General features: G+C 55.7%; 1 protein-coding gene across 1 annotated transcript in view; it reads right to left on the bottom strand.

The window, feature by feature from the left end:
- Positions 1-253: 253 nt before the first annotated feature.
- QSOX1 (quiescin sulfhydryl oxidase 1) overlaps positions 254-23,281 on the bottom strand; it is a 41,531-nt gene continuing 18,503 nt past the window's right edge. Inside the window, exons 3-13 of the mRNA XM_060034958.1 lie at positions 22,656-22,701; positions 22,003-22,105; positions 19,433-19,523; positions 16,653-16,798; positions 14,889-15,023; positions 12,525-12,654; positions 9,051-9,173; positions 7,909-8,056; positions 4,110-4,289; positions 1,860-2,079; positions 254-1,004 (exon numbers count right to left, since the gene is read on the bottom strand). Of these exons, the coding sequence (XP_059890941.1) occupies positions 1,880-2,079; positions 4,110-4,289; positions 7,909-8,056; positions 9,051-9,173; positions 12,525-12,654; positions 14,889-15,023; positions 16,653-16,798; positions 19,433-19,523; positions 22,003-22,105; positions 22,656-22,701 (1,302 nt within the window). The 3' untranslated portion in view covers positions 254-1,004; positions 1,860-1,879. The remainder of the gene's footprint in view (positions 1,005-1,859; positions 2,080-4,109; positions 4,290-7,908; positions 8,057-9,050; positions 9,174-12,524; positions 12,655-14,888; positions 15,024-16,652; positions 16,799-19,432; positions 19,524-22,002; positions 22,106-22,655; positions 22,702-23,281) is intronic.

The raw sequence follows: 23,281 nt of genomic DNA, 5'->3' as shown, positions 1-23,281 counted from the left end.
GCAGAACTGAGAGCACCCGGGCAGGTGCTCCCTGGGAGGGCGGGGGAGCGGGGGGGGGGGGGGGAGGCGGGACTGAGGGGCTCGGGGCACAGAGAGCTCTGTGGACAGTGGGGGAGGGCCCCATCCAGGAGACAGGCGCTATGACAAGGGCGCTCTGACCCCCCGAGAGCTGGCTGCATCTCAGGTCAGGCTGGGTTTTGCACATTCTACCCAGCCCCGGACACTAGTAGCAAGTTAAGGAACACACCGGCGCTTGCCTTAACAAAAATAATTTATTCCAGAGCCCCCTCGACCGTGGGGCAGAGTGGGGATCAAGCACGTGTATAGCGTCATCCTCCCCTCTGACCCTGTTAACCTCTACAGGATGGGAGGTGGACCCTTGAGAGGGACGACACTCCCCTCCCTCCACAGTAAAGATTAGCATCTATTTTGGAGATGAAAATCAACAAGAGACAAAAGACCCAGCTCCAAGAGGGGTGGAGCCCAATGCGGAGAAGCCAAAGCATGTTCAAAGCGAATGCTTCTCTCAGCCTCTCACAGCTAAGGCACTAGAGATCCCAACAGCCCTCCCTAACCACCCCCCGCCCCCAGCCCAGTACCATCACCACACCGATTCCAGCCTGTACCCTTCCTGTACCCAAGGTTTGGGAAGGAGCCGGCCAGAGGCCCTCCTCCCACAGACCTCACCTGGGAGACCAGCATGACTTCCAGAAGCTTCCGAAGCCCACCGTAAAGCCAAACCCTACCCAGGAGGGTCTGAGGGGCTGGAGGACGGGCGGGCACAGAGGGCCAGAGGCAGTCCTTCCTTCTCTGGTGCAAAGGGCTCTTTGTAGCAGGATGGACGGAGTCCCGGGATGTAGTAAGGAGTCCACTCCAGCCCCAGGGGCCCCTCCTCTGGAGATGGGAAACCTTGGAGACTGCAGCCTCACTTGCCCCAGTTTAGGGCCAACACCAAGCGGGAATCACTGAAGCTTTAGGAAGAATGAGGGAGGACTTCAAACAAGCTGAAAAAGAGGAATTCGGTGCTGAGAGGCCCAGGATGGAGTCTCCCGACCCCACTGCCCAAGGCTGTCCTCCCCCTCTGCTGGCAGATGAACCTGGACCCTGTGCATGTCTTCCTGTCTACGGAACATCCCTTCCCAGAAGCCCCAGGGAGGTCTGCTGCAGTAACTGGTTTTCCTAGATTTTCCTGGACAAGGAACAAGGTGGGAGGGGTGGGGTGCAGGGGGCTGGAAGAGCCCAGGGATGGCAGCTCCCTATCCCGTCCCCTCCCAAGTTGGATAGTTCGGGCTGCGGGGTGGCTGGCATAGCCCTTCAGGGCCCTCATCCTGGCCCGGAAGTAGGTGTACACAGCCAGCAGACCCATGAAGGACACGGAGGAGAGCCCCACACAGAGGCTAATGTCCAGGTGGGAGAAGTTCCCTTCCAGCACCTGCAGCCACTGGCTCCGGTCCTGCCTGGCCCCGGCCTCTGGCTCCCCGTCAGGGTCGCTGGCCAGCTGCTTGGAGCTGCGGCCCACTCGCCTCAGCTCTGAAGGGCCTCTGGGGAAGTTCTTCCCAGCCAGGAATTCAGCCAAAAACACGGCTCCTGTGTCTCGCCTGCTCAAGCGTTGCCGCCCTTTTGGCTGCTCCAACTTATCCCTCTGAAGCCCCGCTATGTGCTCAGGAGCTTCCTGGTCTGGCTCATCTCTGGCCATGCTGAGGCCAGCCTGCATCTCCTGGGGGTGACTTGCCCCAGGTCCCTCTGCTGGAACATCTGGGATGGTGGTTCCAGGGGACATTGTCCCTGGGCCCGCCATGATCTCAGCCTTCTCAGGGCCCAGAGTAAAATTTCCGATCGCCAGCTCCAGCTCCACCTGCCTTGGGGGGACTGCCATCCTCTATGCACCCCTCCGGGGGCCCAGGCCAGCCGAAGGAAGGTCTAGGACGATGTTGCTCGGGGAGAAGTGGGTCTTCAAGAACTTGAGGGTGTTGCCCAGGTCCCACACGGGCGCACCCTGGAGTTCAGTGTGGCAGGCGGAACAGAGCTCACGGGGTGGCCACTGCACCTTGGGGAACTCGGGGTCCTCGCTGGGAGCACCTGGGGAGGGAAGCACGCACAGGTTGCCTGTGACACACTGGCCACCCGGAAGCCCAGACCGCATTCTTCCATTCAGAATGCCAGCTCCCTCATCTGCAAAAAGGGGGCACTGCTGCCCTGGGAAAGGATGCGCGCGAGAGAGGGCAGATGAAAGACCTAGCACAGAGCCTGGCCCACCGCAGGGCCCAACACTGGTGCCTCTCTGGGAGAGGACGTTCCTACCCTCCCCCACCCCCAGAACTCCACAGCTTCCCTTCCAGTCACTTCCCCGTGTTAACCCACTGTCTCTCTTTGTCAACTTCACTGCTGGCTTGTACCCCTGGACCAGACATGAGAAAGGGCGAGAAGACTCAGAACGACCTGTCTTGCAGACTGGATGGTCCACTAGTATGTATCTTCTTTGCATTTTTCTAAAATTTCCCAGGTTTTACGCAAGTGAAGATACATTCTTTTTGTAATCAAAGGGAAAATGTTTTTAAAGCAAGAGCTCAAGGCACATGGTAGTTACGAGGCATCTCCTTTACCCCCTGCGGCCCTCTGGGGTAGGTAGGAGTTAGTGGAATTTCTTCGTCAGGTGGGCCCCAAGGGGTGGGGTGTGGGGAGGCCTGGGGGCCTGGATGGGGAAAAGGACACCCAGGAGAGAGTCAAGAAGTTGCCCTTCCCACCAGGCTACTGGGACCCCAAGCAGGACTGGCACTGTGGGCAGAGCCCCAGGCTGAGCCCCAGAGGGCCTGCCACCGGCCCCTCTTCCAGTGTCACCTGGGGAATGGCAATCAGCCCATCTCTCTTGGAGGAGGTACCTCCCCTAAAGGGTTTAATAGGAAAAAAAAAGTTGCTGGCCAGAATGAAGAAGCAGCAGCAGTAAGTGATGTAAAAATCAGAATGATTATTTTGGGGAGGGAGCAACATGTAGATTCCAAGGGTCCCGTGAGAAGTCATAGTGATCAGGCCTTGCAAAGTGAGCACCCCATTTGCACCTGCTCATTATTGTTACTAGTTGATCTGAAAGGACCCCTCTAGAGAGAGTAGGACACTGCCTTCCTTTCGGCCTTCCCTTCAGGGAGAGGCATGGGCTCCTGGCCCTCCAGCAGCAGCTGGGCCCCCAGAGAAGCCAGGAGCCTACAGGTCCTGAGGCTGGAGGGTCAAATGAGCATCTGGTGGCAGGGGCAGACAGGGGCAGGGAGAGAAGGGGTGGGAGGAGAGACAGCACGTGTCTTCTTTTGAAGTCCACCAGGAGGCCCCAGGAGATGCAGACCAAGTGCAGCCGCCTGCACAGCCACCTGCTCCACGGGCTCCTTTGACCTTGGCCCCGCCTCAGGCCTCATCCCCCATCTCCCGCCGCCCCTGGGAGGTCTGTCCCAGCCAAACACACTTCCTCTCTCCCCACAGACAAGCCCCGGCTCCATCCACAGGTGGCTCCCTCCCCACCCACCAGCTTCTGGCCACCTCTGGAGTTTAATGCTTTTGCCTGTTGGACCCATCTGACTCCTGTGCACGGGGAATAGAAAACACTGTAAATGAGGTATATTCAGAAGACAAGGCCTCTCCCGTGAGAATCGGTCCCTGGTTTCTCCAGGAAGGACCAGGATTTTCTCTTCAAGTATATTTTATCGTTATACCCCTCCCAGGGCGGGGAGAGGCCCAGCTCTCTCCTCTCTGTTGGTTTGAGTAAGGGGCCAAGAGCCAGAAAGCAGGACATGCGAGGCAGGAAAGGGACCCCAACAGGCCAGAGGGAGGGGCCCTGGTGTGGGCGAGAGAGTGAGCAATGGCATCGGAAGACCAGGGTCTCACGGTGCCAAAGCCTGAGTTTCCTCATCTAGAAAACAGGTCTAATGATACTGACATACATCAGCAGGGCTGGCAGAGCACGTGAAAGGGCTCTGGGTGCTGAGAAGCACCATGAAACACGGGGTGTAACCTCGAGGACAAAGAAGGTCCCGACTCCTGCCTCTGGTCCCAGACTCCAAAGCTCCCCCGCCTCACCCTCCCTCTGCAGGTGACTCCAGCCTTGGAGGCAGGCCCTTCCTTACCTGCGAGGCGAGCGTTGACCTTGTTGTGGCTAGACCAGAACCAGAGGATGGAGCTGCTCAGGTTCCCCACCTGGTGCACAGACTCAGTGGCCATCTGCTCAAAGTGGCCAGCGCACGCTCGGCAGCCAAAGAAGAAGCGAACGTAGCCCCGGATGGCCTGGAGGATCTCCTGGGCCTTGACTACAGGGGAGAGGAGACTCCAGTCACAGGGGCCCTTCCGGCTGCCTGTCCCTGCTGGCTCCACCACTGTTCCCATCACAGGCCCACCGTGGTCGCCTCTGCACGGGGAACACGCACCCCAGCCCACCTGGTGAGGGGCTCAGGTCTCCCTGTCTACTTCACCTCCCAGGGGGCATGTTCGAGTTGACCCCATCTCCTTCCAAACTCGTAAACCTCAGTCTCCCTCGTCTGCCTCTTATCCAGGCCCTCATCACTTACAGACACTCAGGATAAAGTCCAAACGCGTTGTCAGGACACTCAGGCTCTTAGAGACGTGGCTGGAGAGGAAGGCAGGGGCCACAGTGCCCATCCCCTATCCCGTGGGCCCCTACTCTGCCCCTCCTGCTTTAGGCTTCCTGTTCCAACTCGCTCCCCATCGTGCCATGCTGCGTCCACAGCCCATCCCGATCTGGCCCCGAACGCTTCCTAATTTGTCTCCATTTCTCCCCGGCCCCCTCACTTCCTCCCACTGGGCTCTCTGGCCTGGCAACAGCACAGGCTCTGAATACCCGCCCTCTTCTTGCTCTGACACAGGCTCCTCCCTGAAGATACCACTGCTCCCCCAAACCCGCTCCCCTTAAACCCCTCCGTCTTCCACACTCAGGGCTGGAGGTGGCGGAAGTACCCTCCCTGCTGTCGGTTGCTTCCAAACTCTCTCTCCTTCCTGCTGCGATCCCCCCAGCCCTTTAAAAGCTCCATCTCTGAGTCTGATCCCTCCATCCACTGGGACTGCAGCACGCAGCTCTCTGTCCCACGCACCACCCTTGCCCGTGCCCTTGGTTCTGGCGACGTCAGTGCCCACGCCAAGCTGTGCCTTGCCTCTCACCTCCTCAGCCCCCTCAGCTCCCGCTTCCACCCCCGCCACCCACTCACCACCTGCCCTGCAGCTATCCTCGCCTCCTCCGCCTGGCTCATGCTCTGGACCTCACCCCTCTCGCCTCTTCCAAGATTTCACTCCCGCGAATGTTTTCTTGTGTTACGGCATCATCAATTTCTCCCTTGTATGGGCTCCTTCCGACAAGAAAAAAGAACTACAACGAAGAAACCCCTTCTCTGACCCCAGTCACACCCCAATCACTCCCCCATTACCTCCAATTTCTTCCCGGCTCCTCTCTCTTCAGCCCAACCCAACCAGGCATCTCTCTCCACTAATCCACTGACACAGCTCTCGCCAGGGAGGTCCTCGCCTCACACCACCTCCCCACTTGGCTGACTATGTTCTCGCTCTTGAAACTCTTTATGTTGGGGGACCTCTTGAAATTGCAATGGCCACTCCTTCTTAGTCTCCTTTGTTGGCCCCTGTGCCCCCAGCAGAGGTCTGGATGCTGAATGCCCCAGAGCTCAGGCCTCAGCCCTCTTCTCTGCCCACCCACTAATGGGCTCCTCCGGTCCCGAGGCCTGAACTACTGTCTATATGCTAATGACCACAAGACTTGTATCTCTATCCTGGACCTCCCCCCAGAACTGCAGACTCAACTGTCTACATCTCCATTCAGAGATCCAACAGGCACAGACCACTAAGTGTACCCTCCCCCATCTACTCCCTCCCCGCCCTGAGCCTTCCCATTTCTCGGCTCATAGGACCATCAACTACCTGACGTTCAGGCCCAACAAGTCCAAGGTCTGACCAAAGTCCTTGATCCTGCATAGTCTTCATCCAATCCATCACTGAGTCCTATCAGCTCTACCTTTAAAATATTCCCAAACCTGCCCACTTCTTCTTCCATGTGCACACCTACAACTCTAGTCTAGGCCACCACCACCTCTCCTGGACAAGTTCCACAACTTCCTAATTGGCTGCTCTGCCTCCCCCTTGCCCTGCTGTAGCCCACCCTCCACCCAGTAATCGCTCTAAAGCACCGATCTCGTGCGCATCACTCCCCTGCTTAAGGTCCCTAGTAGATTCTCATAATGCAGAGACTGAAATCTCCTTCCCTCCCACACCAGGACCTCCAAGCCCACCTCCTCTCCTGCTCCCCCCACTCCCAGGCTCTGCCACACTGGCCGCCTTTTGGTGCTGCACACACACCAGACTTGTTCCCTGCACTTACTAGTCCTTGACCTGGGTTATGGGCTGAACTGTGTCCTCTAAAATTCTTATGTTGAAGTCCTAGCCCTGAGTCCTTCAGAATGTGACTGTATTTGGTTGGACACAGCGTCTTTAAAGAGGTGATTAAGTGAGAATGATGTCACTGGGGTACAACCTAATCCAATATGACTGGTGTCCTTGTAAGAAGAGGAAATTGGACGTAGCCAGGAACACCCCCACTGAGGACCGTGGGAAGACCCAGGGAGAATATGGCCATCTACAAAACCAAGGAGAGGCCTCAACAGAACCAACCCTGCTAACGTCTTCATTGTGGACTTCCAGCCTCCAGAACTGTAAGAAGACACGTTTCTGTTGTTTAAGCCACCCAGTGTGTAGCACCTTGTTATGGCAGCCTGAGCAGACAGCCCGGGGGGCTCTCATCCCAGATGTCCCACCGCTGCTTCCCTCTCACCAATCAGGTCTCAGCACAGGGGCCCCTCCTCCGAGAAGCCTCCCCCAGCCAGAAACCCTGTCTAAACACAGCATCCCCTCTCCAGCCCCCCTCCCCCACCGCTTGGCTCTGTCTTCTTCACCGACTCACCATCACACCTGAAATGATCTGTGTGTTTACTGTCTGTCTCCTGCCACTGGACTATTGTCCCCTTGAGGCAGGGACATCTCGCTGTATGCATTGCTGTACCCCACCCCTAGAGCAGGGCCCGGCTCTTTGGAGACACTCCGTAAATCCGGGCTCACAGACTGGCTGGCTGTCCGCACATCCGGCAGCTCCCCCTGTTCCCTCTGTCTCTGCACAGGCCGTCTCCTCTGTCGGGGACTCTTGTCCATCGTTCCCCCTCACTTACCTCCTCCCACCCTTCCCGATGGCGTGGAGCGTTCCCTCTCTTCCACCCGCACGTCCTGCTCTCCCCCTGGGCCCTGGCAGGCTGCATGGCAGCCCTGTGCCCACCTGTCTCACAGCCCACTGGGAGCAGGGACTGCCTCTTCCTCCTTTGTATCCTCCAGGCTGGGCCAGGGTCTGGCGTCAGCCTGGTCCCTCCGTGAGCTAGATGCCCACCCGTTCAGTCGCTGTGTGCGGCTGTGGGGCAGTGTGGGTTGTGGAGAGCAGCTGCATGGTTTGGGGATGAAACAGGGCAAAGGGGGAAAAGTACTTCCCCAGGTTCCCCTAGAAAATGATTTTTCAGTGGGAAGTGCAGTAAAATTGTTGAGTCTATGGTATCAGCTGCATAAACTGTGAAATAGACATAGTTCTTTTCTTTATGGGAGTATAAAAAATAGAACCAGAACTCTCTCGGGAAGACTAAAAATAAATCAGGCTTACGGCTACAAGAAAGCCAGGGAGCAGCCTCACGCCCGTTGGTGGGGCACCACCTCGGGGGCAGCGGGCAGGACTGAGTGGCTACTCCAGGCCCGCCGCTTGTGTGTGGCCAGCTGCAGAGACGGACTCCCCTAAATTCAGGCCTGCAGCGGGGAGCCAGCGGAGGGCAGGACAGGGCCGGCTGAGGCGCAAGGGGTGCACAGGCCCAGACTCACCTGTTTCTCGTGAGTGGTCTACATCTTGCCGAGCTGCCTCCGTGGTCAGGAAGTGGAAGACGACCCACAGGGAGCAGGGAAAGCCGCGGAAGTGCGGCTGACTCCCTTGGCAGCCCACCCAGTTCACCTTGTCGGCAGTCAGAGCACCCTAAGGGACACACACAAGCGTGAATGCATATGCGGAGAAGAAAAAGGAGCTGGCGTGGGAAGTGGGGAGGGCAACTTGCAGAAGACTCCAGGTCAGCACAGAGCCCCAGAACAAATGGTCCCTTTCTCAGTTTATCACCTTGAAGGTGGCATTTCCCTTCCACTGGCGACACCCGTCAAAGGAGCAGTAGGTCTGAGAACCCGTGACACAGACCGGGTCACATCGTTACTCTAGCCTTAGCCTCCCCTCTGTAGAACGAGGGGGGTCATCTCTAAGGTCCCGTCAAGCTTTGACACCCCACACGTCTGTGAGGTTCTGCACCTCTCCTGGCTGACGTGCCCACCTTTGTGAGAGCAGGAGCCCAGAAAGCTGCCCCTGGACAGAAGCGTTGCTGAGGAGCACAGCATGCCAGGGAGCAACAGAGGGCTGGAATTAAAAGCTCTCTCACCGGGCTTCCCTGGTGGCACAGTGGTTGAGAGTCTGCCTGCCGATGCGGGGGACGCGGGTTCGTGCCCCGGTCCGGGAAGATCCCACATGCCGCGGAGCGGTTGGGCCCATGAGCCATGGCCGCTGGGCCTGCGTGTCCGGAGCCTGTGCTCCGCAACGGGAGAGGCCACAACAGTGAGAGGCCCGCGTACCGCAGAAAAAAAAAAAAAAGCTCTCTCACCACCGGGGTCTCACAACTGGTTCTAAATCTCAGCCCAACCACTTACAGGTTGTATGATATTAGCTTATTTGACCTCTGTTTCTTCATCTGCTAAATGGGGATAATATCTGCCTTCCACTCATGCTGCGAGGATTAAATGAGGTCTGTACAGAGAGGGCTCAATAAACAGCAGTTTACTCGCTCCTAATGGGAGGACCCAACCACGATCACTGCCTCCTTCCTGAGTGCAGGTCGGTGACAGAGGTCAGAGGTGACAGGGTGAAGCCCTTCCACTCCCATAGATATCAAGCATGAGGTGGAGATCCTCCTTAGCCCTCCCACACTCACCTCCTTCCTGCTGTCCAGGGCAGTTTTAAAGAAACCGTAGGGAATTTTCTTTCTCTGTTGCTTCTTGAGCCAGTCACTCATGGAATGCAGGAATTTCTGGACCGAGGGCTGGCCAGGGAAGTACTATGGGAGCGATAAGGGGAGAGTGAGAAATAATTCCCCCAGAGTTCCGCAGTCCTGGGGAAGGCCGGGGGCCAGGCTGAAGTGGGCCGAGGCATTTTTTAGAATGTTCCAAGACCACCGGGAAAACATCCTGCCTAACACCCACATGTGGGTTCCTCACTACCTTTGCTCTGGAGCACCTGCGAAGGCGAGGGGGAGGGGTGGGCAGAGGCGCTCAGTGGGACCAGGCCCTCAAGGCCGCCCCCTCTCCAGGCTGCAGGCTCCAGTTCTGACCCGACCACACGCTCACTGGCAGGAAGGCTGAGCACCTTCCTGTGTCGCTGCCCAGGGCTGCTGGGACCCCTGGGCCATACGGGCCTCTGTTCAGCTCATCTTCTGACAGAGCAGCTGACTCGCTAACTGACCAGCTGGGCGAGGCTGGCAAATGGCCTTTCATTTGTATTCCACGGGCTGCCAATGGGGACAAGGCAGTGCAGGGGCTTGAGCCGAGATCCAAATCTTGACGGGAACTCCCAACAGTCTCTGAGGAGCATGAAAAGCCACTCTGACAATAAGTCAACTCAAATCGGATTAGTATCAGCACTTTAAAACCACAAGGACTCCAGGGACGAGGATGGATGCCTGCGTGCGCGCACCGCACTGCACGCACAAACACACCCAGGGTGGGGGGAGGAGGGAGAGAGAGGGCTGCAGTAGCAGAGCAGGTCAGATAAACCACGAAGGGGCAGGTCGAGAGGGCAACACAGGAGGAAAACCAGCAAAGAAAAGCATTTGTGAGAAGAAGGGTGCTGCAGACAGGAATGATCCCTAAACAGAAAATCCTGCCAAGGGACCCAGTCCTCTGAGAAAGTCATGGCGTATTCTTATCTCCAGGCTGGACACTGTCCCCCAGCAGAAGTGGCCGGAAAGAATCCTGTGCTTTGACACGCTCCCTCTTGGTCAGCTCACACGGGCCTCTGGGCTCTCAACACGAATTTACAGCTTCAAGTCAGCGTTTCTCACTGACCTTCACCCATCGTCCTGATTTGGAAGGATGACGCCCTCTAAGGCCACAGTGTCAGGAGGAAGGATGAATTAAGGGGCTCTGGACTACAGGGAGTCACCCTGCGCCGGGAGCAGGGAAACCCTGGTGACCACACGCCACCCAGTGGCCAGTCCTGCCAGCCGCTTCCGTGAGGGAGCAGGGAGATCCCGGGCTGGGCCGCCGGGCAGTGCCTCCCAACTGGCCATACTCACAGTTGACAGGTCCCTAAGGCTGAGCAGGCAGAGTGAGCTCTACTCACTCAGCCTTTCAGTGCTCCACGCACGGAGTGCATAAGGGTGTGGGTTAGACGAGACGTAGGCGCAAACCTCAGCTCAGCCTCTCACCGGCTGGAGGACCTTGGACAAGGTGCTTTACCCCTCTGGGCCTCCATTCCCCTCTCTGTGATGGGATAATGCTAGCACCCACCCCGTGGAGTCTGTTCTGAGAAATGCAGATAAGCTAAAACACAAAGGAGTACCTTGCAGAGTCGGACACCTTGTCAGAGCTCAAGAAACGGTAGCTGCTACTATTATTGCTCCTCAGGATAAAGCTACCCAGGCAAGGGTAGGGCCAGAATACTCCGCAGCCTCCAGGGGCTGTGCTGCACAGCAGATGCCCCTGAGCCCGTGCCCCCCAGCCCTCCACTTTCCTCTCTGAGGGTCCTGGCTTCTGGCAGGGAGGACTCCTTCACCCCAAACTCAGTTCCAGCATTGCTGAGGGCAGAAGCTCGGCGGGCACCACAGAGAGGGTGCTGCTTAAGTCTCTGCCCCGCTCGGGCGTTTCCTGGGTCTCATTCTTTTCCCTCACACTGGCTGCAACAGTCCCACTGGGAGCCAAACCCAAACGAGCTTCGAGTCCAGCTGAGAGACACAAGCAGCACATGATAATTCCCCTGGGATGAGTGCTTCAGAGTGGATTGGACTGGGGGGGTAAGGGGACCCCTCTCTGCTTCCTGGGGCCCCGCCTCACGTGTCAGGCAGGAGGACAGCACACAGAACTACTCGAGGACTTTTCCCCTCTGAGCCTCTGGGTCAGCCACCCTGGGCCTCGGCAACTTGAGGACCAAGCGGCTCACGAGGCCTCTGAGGAAAGGCTCTATTATCAGACTGGGCTGAAGAACAGGGGCCCAGTCTGCGTGGAACATCTGAGAGGGGCTGAAAGCTGCCTTGCCTTAGACCGGAACAGCGCTGTGACAGCACTTGCCACCTCACAGGGTCCTCGGTGCAGCCACAGATGCCCGTCACTAAGCCAAGTGGACCAGAGGGCCAGGCCTGGTGAGGAGGGAAGAGGGACCAGGCTGGCGGCAGTTCCCGAGGGAGAGGCGCAGACCACCCCCAGAGGTAGTCCCAGCTGCCCGCAGACCTGCGCCAGAAGGAGGGGCTCAGACCTGGCTCCCGGGGGCCGAGGGTGGCTGAGTCAGCAGTCAGCCTCTGAGGGGGACCAGAGCCCGCACCTGACTCAGCAAGTCCTCGGCAGCCAGAGCGTCGGGATTTAAGTAGGGCAGCACTGGCAGTGGACCTGCAGCCGCAGAGAAGGATGCAGGGAGGGAGGAGGCGGCAGGTGCAGAGGGAAGAGGCAGCCCACATCTCACCTTGAGAGACGAGCAAGGAGCGTGGCAGAGAAGGGGTACAGGCTCTAAAGCTGGGACCCCGGTTCAAATCCTGGCCACGACACCACCAAACAGGAGGCCTAAGACACATCACTTGAGCGACCTGTACTTCTTAAATGGGGGTGGCACCTGCCACCCTGCGGCGAGATTAAGAGGATTAAATGCCTGACACACATCAGGTCCTCAGTAAGGAGGAGCTACACTTGGAGAAGTAGCCATGCTGGCAGGAAACTACAAAGGAATAAGGAAGGCACGGCTAAGGCCAGGGAGCTGTGTCAGACTTTGGCCAGAGTCTGGGAGGGAAAAGAGGAGATTCAGAAAAGCCTTCTTTCCTTCACTGGGGTCCGCGGGTCCTGCTTTCCCAGTGACCGCAGCAGGGAGTGAGAGGCTGCACTCCAGGCTCGGCCTGAGGTAGAGGACTCAGGCAGGCAGAGCCAGCTGGGAATATCCCCAGGGCATCAGGCCCTGGGTCCCACCCACCCCCCTGCACAGGGCAGGGTGAGGGAAGGGGGTTGCTCCTGGTGGTACGGGGCTGACGGGAGGAGGGCGCAGACCGCAGGGTAGCAGCCCATAGTAGACTGGGACAGCCGTGGGTCCAGGTGTCCAGCCCGACCGCGAGCTCCTGAGGGAGGGGCTGGCCCGGCGCCTGCTTCAGGGATGCGCACTGATCCCATGTGGTGTGGGGCTGCCGGACAAGGGAGGGCAGGGTCCTGCTCACCTGGGCCAGCACCGCCATGAACTTTTTCAGGGCCACCAGGCGCTGCCCCTCCAGGACAGAGAACTTGGACACTTCTACCTGGAGGATGTAGTACAGTGCAGATTCCAGGTCAGCCATGTAGATCTTGGAGCTAAGGACCCAGAAGGAGCCAGGGAGAGAAAAGAGTATTAACCATGGGGCAGGGGCTGGGGAGAAGCACCCAGGGCCAAAGGGAGAGAAGAGGAGGCACTACTGATGGTCACAGAGTCCTGTGAGTTAGCACTTGGGGTTGGGGAGGGAAGGATTGGGAGTTTGGGGTTAAAAGATGCAAACTATTACACATAGGATGGATAAACAACAAGGTCCTACTGCATAGCAGAGGGAGCTATATTCAATATCCTGTGATAGACCATCAGGCCAAAGAATGTCTGTCTGTGTATAACTGAGTCACTCTGCTGTACAGCAGAGATCGGCACAGCACTGTAAATCAACTACACTTCAGTAAAAAAATAAAATAAAATGAATAGGTTAGCACTTGGCTCTGCCAGTAACTACCTGTGTTATCTTGGGCAAATTACTTAACTTCTCTGAGCCTCAATTCCTTATCTGTAAGATGGGGATAGTAATAACTTGCTCACAGGTAGGTTGCTGAGAGGATCAAACAAAAGCACAAATGTAAAACTCTCAGCAGCTCCTGGCACAGAGTAGGGTTCCCCCTCTGCAGGTCCAGGGCCAGCCTCTCCCATCACTCACTAAAGGTGTTTTTATCAGGCCACTAGTAGAAGGTTGAGCTTCATTCTCTGTTCTGAACAAAGATCCCTAGGGACAGACAAGTAGACCAACAGGGGCGCACCCACACAACATGGCTCGGGAAGCTGGGTGCTCTTTGAAAGACCAAGGGTTTGCTGCCCGCCAAGGCTGAGAATGGGGCTGGGGAGAAGGGGAAGTAGGGTTTTACGTTTATTTTGGCTGACGTCCTTGCAGCTGCCAGACCCTGGGCATCAGGGCTCCATCTTGCACCTCTCGGGCTGACCCCAGCCCTGGGGGAAGGGCTGCAGGCTCCCAGCTGGCTGCTCCACCCCGTGCCCATCACGCTCTTGTGAGATCTGGGCTCAGGGTCCTGAGGGAAGGGCTGCTTCTCTACCCCTGCCTCCTGACCCCTAGATTCTTGCCTCCTTCCATGGTGGCCTAGCTCTGGGGGCTTGGGCAACTCAACCCGCCTCTCTGGCCTCAGTGATCTCACCTGTAAAATGGACTCCTGCCCCACCTGCCTCCTGAGGTGGTGGGAAGCCAACGAGGTCAGCTGACGGGGTGAGCACTGTGGCCACCTGCGCTTTACCCTCGTGCCAAAGTCCCCTCCCTCTGCTCCACTTCCATGTCCTGGGGCCTCAGTTTACCTCTCCGTTCCTGTGTTATGCCTTAAGGAGTGGCCCCCTGACTAGAGGAGATAATGGACAGAAGTGCCCAGCAGAGCCTGGCACATAAGACTAGAAGTGTCAGCCATAATAGCAATTTGAATGATCTGAATAATCATAATTTGAATGATTATAATGAGCATACCCACCTCTTACTTTCTCTTTCCTTCCCACCTGATTTACTACAAACCTCTCCACTAGCACTTTCCACCCTTAGAGTCTCTCGTGTTGGGATGCAAAATCCTTCCCGAAATCCAGTGACCCTGCCCCCAGTTCTCTCGTGCAGCCCCCCTTGTGGAAGCCGCTCTCTGGACTCAGCTCTGAGCTGCCTGGTCAGCCATTTCCACGTGGTACCATGCTGGGGGCCAGAGCAAGAGGTCTACAGCCCCATCTCCCTGCCCAACAAGCAGAAATTCTACCACCAGGGCACAGCCAAGGAGCCTCAGAGAGAACAGTTACCTCGTGCTGACAACTGTGCATGATGACACTGGCTATCTTGAAAAGTAGTGAGCTTCCTGACACCAGAAGCATTCAAGTGAGGTCGGGTGCCTTCCTAGAAGGGATGCTGCTAAGGGACTGTAAACTCTGGGCAGGGCTTGCATCTGCCCTGCAGAAATAACTGCTTGGGTGGGAAGTTGTTTTGGAGGCTGCACATTATCCTTCCAAGCTGATTCTACTTGGTCTTGAATAGAGTTAAGCTTAAGGAATGTGGGCATCGGAAAGTATGCGTTCCATCATGAAGAACACAGTCAGCAGACGCTGCCGCCTCCGCCCATTTAAGACTCTCCTGTGCGTGGCCAGCGGCCGGGGGCCCCCATAGGCCAAGGCCAGCCCTCGGGGGCTCTGGGCTCAGTATGACACGTGCCAAGCTTGTGACAAGGAACAGAGTGTGGAAGGAAGGGGGGCGTGTCTGTGATTAGAAGAGAGGGTGAGGAAGGGAAGGGAAGAGGAGGCCCAGGCGTGGCCTTACGGATCTGCAACTTTCCACACGGTAGGGGCTATGGGTCTAGAGGTGTTCGGCGCAGTCGGGGTGGGGACAGTCTCGCTGGTGTCCCTGGAGAACCTCTTCAGGTACATGGTGTAGAAGAACCTGGATTCCATAAGCCTGTGAGGGAAGGGAACCATGGGGGAGAGGCAGTGAGCACGGAGGAACAAAACCCCAGAGCTAACTCGTGGCAGGAGAGGAGGCGGGTGGCTCACCTGACAGGAATGTTTATTCAGAAATATTTGAACCTGGATCGGTCTTATCCTCAGTGAGGTAAAAATTGGGGCAGCCCTGCCTCACGTTAACCTTTCTATTCACTGCTCATGCTGTGGAAAGCCTCTCTGACACCAGTCTGAAGTCAAAACCCACCTGGAAAAGCGGCTGGGCCCGTGAATTCCTCAACCTGCCTCGGAGAGGTGGGGAGACAGGGCACCTTCGGGGGCAGGAGGGCCCTCTGGGGACAGCGCTCCTTCTGGCCACGGACCGGACGGTGGGTTTGACGACCCTCCCCAGAGACCAAAGCTACAAAGTGGCACGTGGCCTCAAGGAAGCTCACAAGCTTGCTCCAAGGTACCAGAGGTGACATTACTCCCCAGGGAGGTCAAGGGAGTTTGATACATGATTTTTAAAAAGTAGCAGCAACGACCCCAAACCACGACATTTCTGACGATCCTTTTGATTTCTCTCTCTCGTCTCATAAAGAGGAGTCCTCAAGGGCAGGCGGCGCCTCCTGGTCAAGGGCCCTGGAGGGAGGGATGTGAAGACCAGCAGCGTGACGGGACACCCCAGGGGACCTGGCACCGGGAAGCACTGCTTTCCACTCCACTGTCCCGGCCCCATGTTTACAGACGAGCAGGTGGCTAGAAGCAGCGTCGTCACAAACAATTTTCCCCTCCGCCAGCTCCAAGAGAGGAAACAATGCCTCCGCTCCCCACCAGGACCGGCACTTCCTGCCCCTCCCTGTCCCCACGGCCATCGTCCTGCCCCCCCCCCCACCGCCCCCCGCCAGCGCTCTCTGACGAGGCCTGGCCCAGTGCTGCCAGGTGACTGGGGCTGGGTGAGGGCGAGTGGCCGCGCTGCCCAGCCCTGGTGCAGGAGGGCACTAATGGCTCTGAGGAGTGGCTCACTGGACATCTCAGGCCAGCCTTGGTCTCCCTGGCCCTCGCACTCCTGCCTGCAGGGCTGGGTGGACATCAATCATCTGCCCAGGGAGGGCACTGAGGCACCATCTGGCACCATTCAGCAGCGGGAGCCTGACAGAGGGGCTGCGGCTGGCCTGATTGTTCTCTCTTGGCATTTCGGAACTGGCTATTGTCTGGCTCCTAATGAACTTTTCTGCAATTAGAAAACCAAAGGGAGGGAGGGTCAGGCGTAGCTGAGCGCTTGCCAGGCACTTGCAGACTGCCAATGAGTCTGTCTGTGGAGAGAGGAGGATGGGGAATAGGGCCAGGGCCGCGGTGGGGATGGGGCAGAAGCGCCAACGCTGGGTGTTGAGCACGCCGGGGACCTGAGGCTGAACTGCTGAGCTGGGGGCAGCGTTCTGGGCCCGGACTCCTGGCTGTAGCATGCCCACCACCCCACCCACCGTAGGCAGATATCTGCTTCTCTTGCAGAGGGTGCCCATGGACTCCTCGGAAGACTCACAGGAGAAAGAACCCGTCAGCCCCTGTGAAAGGCTGGCAGCCTCTCGAGGCAGGAAGAAAGGAGGAGCGCGGGGAGAGGGGAGAGAGGGGGCAGAGAGACACTCACACGGGGATCCGTAAGGAAGAGCCATTCCGAAACAGCAGGTAGCAAGATGGGAAGCTGGTGACACCAAACTCGTTCACCACGTCATGCTGTGTGTTGAGGACCCTGCGCACCACTACGCCCCGGCGCTGAGACAGGTCCAGAGTCACCTGCAGAGACAGTGAGACACTTGGTGGTGGGTAGGCCAAGCCACTGGACAGAGGGAAGGCCTGAGCAGGCACCTGGTGGCAGCTGTGCTCTAGCCAGACTCGAAACCTTTCCAAGAGTAGACTATCGTGATGAGTGAGAGCCTCCTGCCGCCAACTACATCTGCCCTGCTGTAAGGAGTGCAAATGCTGCCTGCTCGGAATGGTGCGGACCACACATCTTGGATCCTTGAGGACAGTCCCAATTTGGTGTAATTTTCTTTCCAATGAGAACAATTTGTAAAAGGCATAAAAAGATGTGGTTTTCAAAAACACACATGCACCCCAATGTTCACTGCAGCACTATTTACAATAGCCAGGTCAGGGAAGCAACCTAAATGCCCATCAACAGACGAATGGATAAAGAAGATGTGGTACATATACACAATGGAATATTACTCAGCCATAAAAGGAACGAAATTGGGTTGTTTGTAGAGACGTGGATGGACCTAGAGACTGTCATACAGAGTGAAGTGAGTCAGAAAGAGAAAAACAAATATCGTATATTAACGCATATATGTGGAATCTAGAAAAATGGTGCAGATGAACCTGTTTGCAAGGCAGAAATACAGACACAGATGTAGAGCATAAACATATAGACACCAAGGCAGGAAAGCAGAGGGTGGGCTGAACTGGGAGATTGGGATTGACATATATACACTAATATGTATAACACATAACTAATGAGAACCTGCTGTATAGCACAGGGAACTCTACTCAATGCTCTGTGGTGACCTAAATGGGAAGGAAATCCAAAAACGAGTGGATATATGTATACATATAGCTGATTCACTTCGCTGTACAGCAGAAACTAACACAACATTGTGGAGCAACTATACTCCAATAAAAAAAGTAAATTAAAAAAGTGTATGTATCTGATATTTGGAAGAAAATAAAAGTGGTTTCAGTTTTGTTCTGATATTTGTAAGACTTTCTGTCTATATTCCAAATCGGAAAAACATACTTAGACGTGACGGTTTTATTTTTAGAAAGGATTAAGAAGGAGAAATATACTGTTAGGTAACATTTATTAAATAGGTATTATGTTCTGTATATAGACTGTTTCATTTAATCTTCAAAATAATACTTACTATGAAATAGGAACAATTACTAGCAGACCAAGCCAGGTGGTGCAGTATACCATGGCTGCTTGGGTTTAAATCCTGCCCCCCTAGACTAAACCTCTCCCAGACTCAACTTCCTTACTTGCAAAATTGTAATAACAATACCCACCTCCAAGGGCTGTTAAGAAGACTGAATGGGTTAATTTTATAAAAGTGCTTCTAACAATGACTAGTAAATAGTTATGTACGTAAGTATTTCTTTAAAAAATAAAACTCCTATCGTATAGTAGACGCAAAAACCGAAGCTCAGCAGTGAAATCATGTGATCAGGTCACTCATGTAGCAAGCGCCTGAGCTGGGCTGTCAATCCCAGATCGATCTGCCTCCAGAGCTGGGGCTCTTGGCCACTGTGCCCTCCTGACTCTCAAACTAGCCATCCCTGGGCACCTCTGCATGGACACGGGACCAGTGCCCTTGGTGACTAGGGGAATGGGGGAGCGTAGGAGGAAGAGCTGATTCCAATGAACATTTATCAATCACCTGTACAGGCATGACGCCAGGCCTGGAATGGGACTCCTTCAGCAAAGCTCCCTGCCCATCCCACCTCCATGCTTCCCCTCTCGGGGCTGAGAGGTCTGGAGACAGCTCAGAGCGTTCAACTGTGCTTGGGGAGTTTCAGGAGGAAAACCATTCGGAGTCCACAGTGGTGTTTAATTTCATCCCCTCTCTCTCTATCTCCTTGCACTGCCTTGGAACTTCTCCCAAGCACCGACCCTGTCCCACCTCTGCATCTGGGAAAAGCCCAGTGGCCCGCGAAGTCCATGAGGCAGCGGTGGAACGGCAGACTCTCTGCATCAGGCCGGGGACGGCTCTTTATAAAGCACGCACTCTGTGCCAGTTATTCATGCAGGCTCTTCCTCTAAACCGCCTCACTTGATGTTCCCACACATACTCTGAAAAAGGTAACTGTCACCACTTCAAAGGTAGGGAAACGAAGCTCAAGAAAGTTGAGTAACGTGATCACAGACACAGCACATAAGTGATGAAGTGGAGATTCCAACCCGCCTGATTCTGTGATCTGCTTCACCTGGGAAGGGACCCCGTTTCCTCAAGAGGGACTAGAGGCTCTCTGATGTTCCCTCCCCGCCAGATTTTTGACTCCAATTCTTTGCGGGCAAGGGAGTGTGGAAATAACACAAGCTTTGGAGGCAGACAGACCTGGTTTGAAGTCCTGCTCTACCAATTCACTGGCTGTGTGATCTTCGACCTGTTATTTGACCATCTTCGTTAATTAGAAAGATCAGCAACTACGTGTGTCAGCAATCTAGTGCAATGCTCAATAAACAGCAGGTGTTATCATTCTCAGTTTCCACGAGGAAGATCCAAGCAGACAGAAAGGTCCAGCTCCTACACTTCCCGTTTCCCCCAGCAGGGGTCAGGCCAGTGCTGGGCTAAGAAGGGCACAGGAACAGCCCTGCTCTTGGCTCTCTCCCAGCCGCTATGCAGGAGCTGTGGGACCGTGCAGGCAGCTCACCTCTCTACCCAGGTAGGAGCCTTCCCTTTCAAAGATCAGGGCCAGGTAATCTTCATCATTTCTTGCAAAGAATCCAGTAATCTCCTTCAGCCTGCAAGAGACAACGCTGGCAGTCACTCTCTCTGTGGTGGGAAGAAAGCAAAACTGCCGGCGACAGCAGACGTGGCTGACCCAGTACCGTGAATACGGCCACACACACCTCCTCCTCTGTTTGCACACAAGACTTCGAGGAAGTCTCTCCATGCCAGCCCTCCAGTGGCAGTAAACCAAACCCTGAGTCTCAAAAGACGCTCTCTGCCTATTACCGAAACCTGGTTCTTCACTTCACCCACCTATTTGGGTTGTTTTTTCAGCATCAGGAGTGTGTACGGGCAGTCTAAGGAGGAGACCGGGGGAGGCACGCTTTGAGACCAGGTGTTTCTATGCTCTGGGTAAGGCCCAGGCTTAGAGGGCAGTTTTTATTGGTCCCCTAAGAAGCTGGTGTTTACTACCCATCAGACACAAGCCTTGATCTGTGCTAAGCCACTACCAACTGGGAGATGTGCTTTTTCCACCCCTGGAGCAGGCATACAAAAGGAACTAAAGAATCAGAAAGTCCTGGGTACAGGAGATCTTAGAAGCTATCTAATCTTATTTTAAGATTTCTAAAGAATCAGAAAGTCCTGGGTACAGGAGATCTTAGAAGCTATCTAATCTTATTTTAAGATTTCTAAAGAATCAGAAAGTCCTGGGTACAGGAGATCTTAGAAGCTATCTAATTTTATTTTAAGATTTTAACCTCCTTATTTTAATACGAGGAAACTAGGGCCCCAGGACGAAGGTGGAAATTAATAAGAAGGCAAATCTTATTATTCCCCCCAAATCAAAGAATTAAGATACAAGCTGTTTTAAAAATGCAGAGTTTCAATAGAAAACAATTGCATGATACAAAAATGATTTGTTCCCTTATTTCAATTAAAAGCAGAACATCATTAGACATGTACCAGGAGACAACAGCATCTACTTTTGTCCCCAACCTGATGACCTATTTCCCTCCTCTGGATCCAATGATGGGGCAGTGGTTACCTCCAAACAGAAGGCGCAACATGGGGCCAGTGGAGCCCAGCCCAGCAACACTACAAACGCCATGCCAGAGAGGTGGGGGCCCGAGTGTACCCCAGTGGGTGGATGGTCACTGAGAGCCCCTGGGGTGGGAGCAGGTGGCCTCTCAGGCAACTTCCCCAGACCTCCCCAAGGCTGGCAGAAGAGCGAGCCCACAGACGGCTGACCATGTAACTTGCCCCCATCCCGTCCATTCCCACTCACACTCTGGAAGAGGCAGCCCACCTTCCACCACAGGTCCCCGCCTCCTCCCTAAAGCTCTCTAGAAGGATCACTTTGAGAGAGGCTGGCAGGTTTACCTGGCTGGTTGCTTTTGAGATCTTCTGGGCTGAAAAGGCACCATGAGGGAGGGTGGGTGTAAGAAAGAGAGAGAGGCAGAGACAAGATCATTGAGAAATGGAAGAAGGAGCGAGGTGTTTCCTGGAGAGAGGGGGTCTGGCTGGGAACCCCAAACCAAGACCATATACTCAGTCCAGGGGCTCCATGAGGCCCTCTGGGAGGATGGAGAATTGGGAAAGATGATAAAAGAATCATTGTGAGTTGGATTCAACACCAACCGACGCTTGGAAACACAGTCCCTCAGCAGGGCCTCAGCTTTCCAGACACCAGCAGACTTAGTGTGGGCGCTGAAGCCCCAGTGTTTGCCTCCTGAGGCCTTCTCAGCATCCGGAACCTTCACTGTGTTCTGTGGCTGGGCTCCCTCTAGCAGCCCCAGCTGGTACTTGGATTTGCTCCTTCTTGGCCCCTTAAGGTGGGCTTTCTCCTATCCGGAGTTCTCGTCCAGAAGGGCAGGACCTCGTGTTTTCAATCTACCTGTCTCCCTCTGTGGGAGAGTTAGAGTGAGACATCATGCACCTCATTATCCTGTTTTCCTAGAATGGAGGCGATCCTGGAAGGCTGCCGGGCAGGTAGATAGATATAGGGCACCAGCCACCTGATGCTCTGCAGCCCAGGGAGGAGAGTCACCTCCCCATCCCCCGGTCACTGCTATGGCTCAGGAAATGAGCACCTTCATTTTACAGGGCTTTGTGCTTCTCAGTCCCCCATCCCCTTTCCTCTAAACGGCATCTGGTCTCCCTTTTTCCTCCCCACGCCCACCCTCTCAGGGACCCTCCCTGGGTTAGATCATGTGAAATCCAGCTGCATCCCTCCGATATTCCAGGTTCTGAGAAGCAGCAGCAGGTATGACCCAGAGAACCCCTCCCGTCTTTTCCTTCCCACTGGGTGGGATGGGCCCTTGCATCCCTGTCAGCCCCAGGAAGTCAGGGCTCCTCGGGTAGGACCTCCAGCAATGGGAAGCCCTCCACCAGCTGCTCCAGGCAGCTCTGGGCTCCGGTCCACTGGAGTGTCCACCACTCAGGCAACAGGAAGAACCAGCCCGGTCCCCAGCCCTGCTGCCCCCACTGTCCTCTCACTGCCAGGCCTGCCATCCTGTCACACTGCCCTGGGCCTGCCCCAGCCCCAAATACCTGGCAGGCTCCAGTGGGGGACAGGCGGAGGGCCACGTGTCATTATGGGACTCCAGGGCATCAATGAGCCTCTCCCGCAGCATCTGCACGTCGGCACCAGCCACTGTAAATGAAGATGGACACAGGCAAGGGGCGTGAAGAGAGGAGAACGAATCCCAGTGCCCTTGCCAGCTTGCCTCGTGGAAGCAAAGGGCCCAGGGCATGAGCTGAGCAAAACAGAGCACATCTCAGTCCTCCTCTGTATGAGGGGCGGGGGCATCCCACCCCTGTGGTCCTAAGCATGGCAGGGGGACCCATCCCTCAGGGCAGGCGAGAGTCCCTCAGACCTGGGCCCTGAGGGCCCTCCCCACGCTATCTGGCTGCCCCTCTGCGTGTCAACCCCACTTGGACAAGAAGGGCTATTCTGGGAACGTGTGACCCTCCCTGCTTCCCGGATGGGCCCAAATGGAAGGGCTTCTTCAGCCTTGTTTTCCCAAAGGCATCTTCCAGGCTGGCTGGGAACGACATTTCCAGGAAAACACAAATTTGTTTGTGGGGACCTCCTCACCCTGCAGACCTTGCTGGGCTCTCTTCACCTCAGGAGAAGCCCAGGCGAAAGAGGGGGAGAAAGATGCTAACGGCGCCAATGAGACCCCGCGAGCTGGGACACCCACCTGACAGTGTAGCTCCTGAGCCGGTCTTGGAAGAGGCCTTAAAGAACTGGAAGCAAACACACAGAAAAGAGTCAGTGGAGCTAAGAGCACAACACCCGCGCCAGTTGAGCGCTCTGTGTTTGAGACCCAGCTGCTTACTAAACGGGGTGACTTTGGGGAGATGACTTAACTTCTGTGAGCCTCAGTTTCTTTATCTGTAAAATGAGAGCAGGCGGTCTCTGCTCTTGGAGCGGGACCCTGGTTCCTCTCCCTGGTGTCCTGCATCTGATCCCCACCCCCACAGCTCTGGAGCACCCCGGGAAGCTGCGGCTCGGACACCTGGCTGAGGGGGGTCTGTTTCTACGAAGTGCTGGGACCCAGCACATAGGGACTAGAAAATAGTTGCTCTATAAATAAGTGATGCAGACCCATCCGAAAAAATAAAGTGAAGTCGCTTCACAACCCCCGCGCACACCCTGGACAACGTTAGCTGCTCTCTGAGGCGATCTGTCCTGGTTCCTTATCTTGGAAAAGGGGCAGCGAGGCTCATGTCTCTGGCCACCGAGGACTCCCAGCCTGGCTCAGCAGACACTCCAGAAGGGAGGGGTGTCCAGTTTGGTTCTACTGAGGGGTGGGCTTGAGCCCCT

Source organism: Delphinus delphis, chromosome 1 (genome assembly GCF_949987515.2).
Source record: "Delphinus delphis chromosome 1, mDelDel1.2, whole genome shotgun sequence".
NCBI lineage: Eukaryota > Metazoa > Chordata > Mammalia > Artiodactyla > Delphinidae > Delphinus > Delphinus delphis.
The sequence above is the reverse complement of the archived record's forward strand: the minus strand, read 5'-3'. Positions and strand labels throughout refer to the sequence as shown.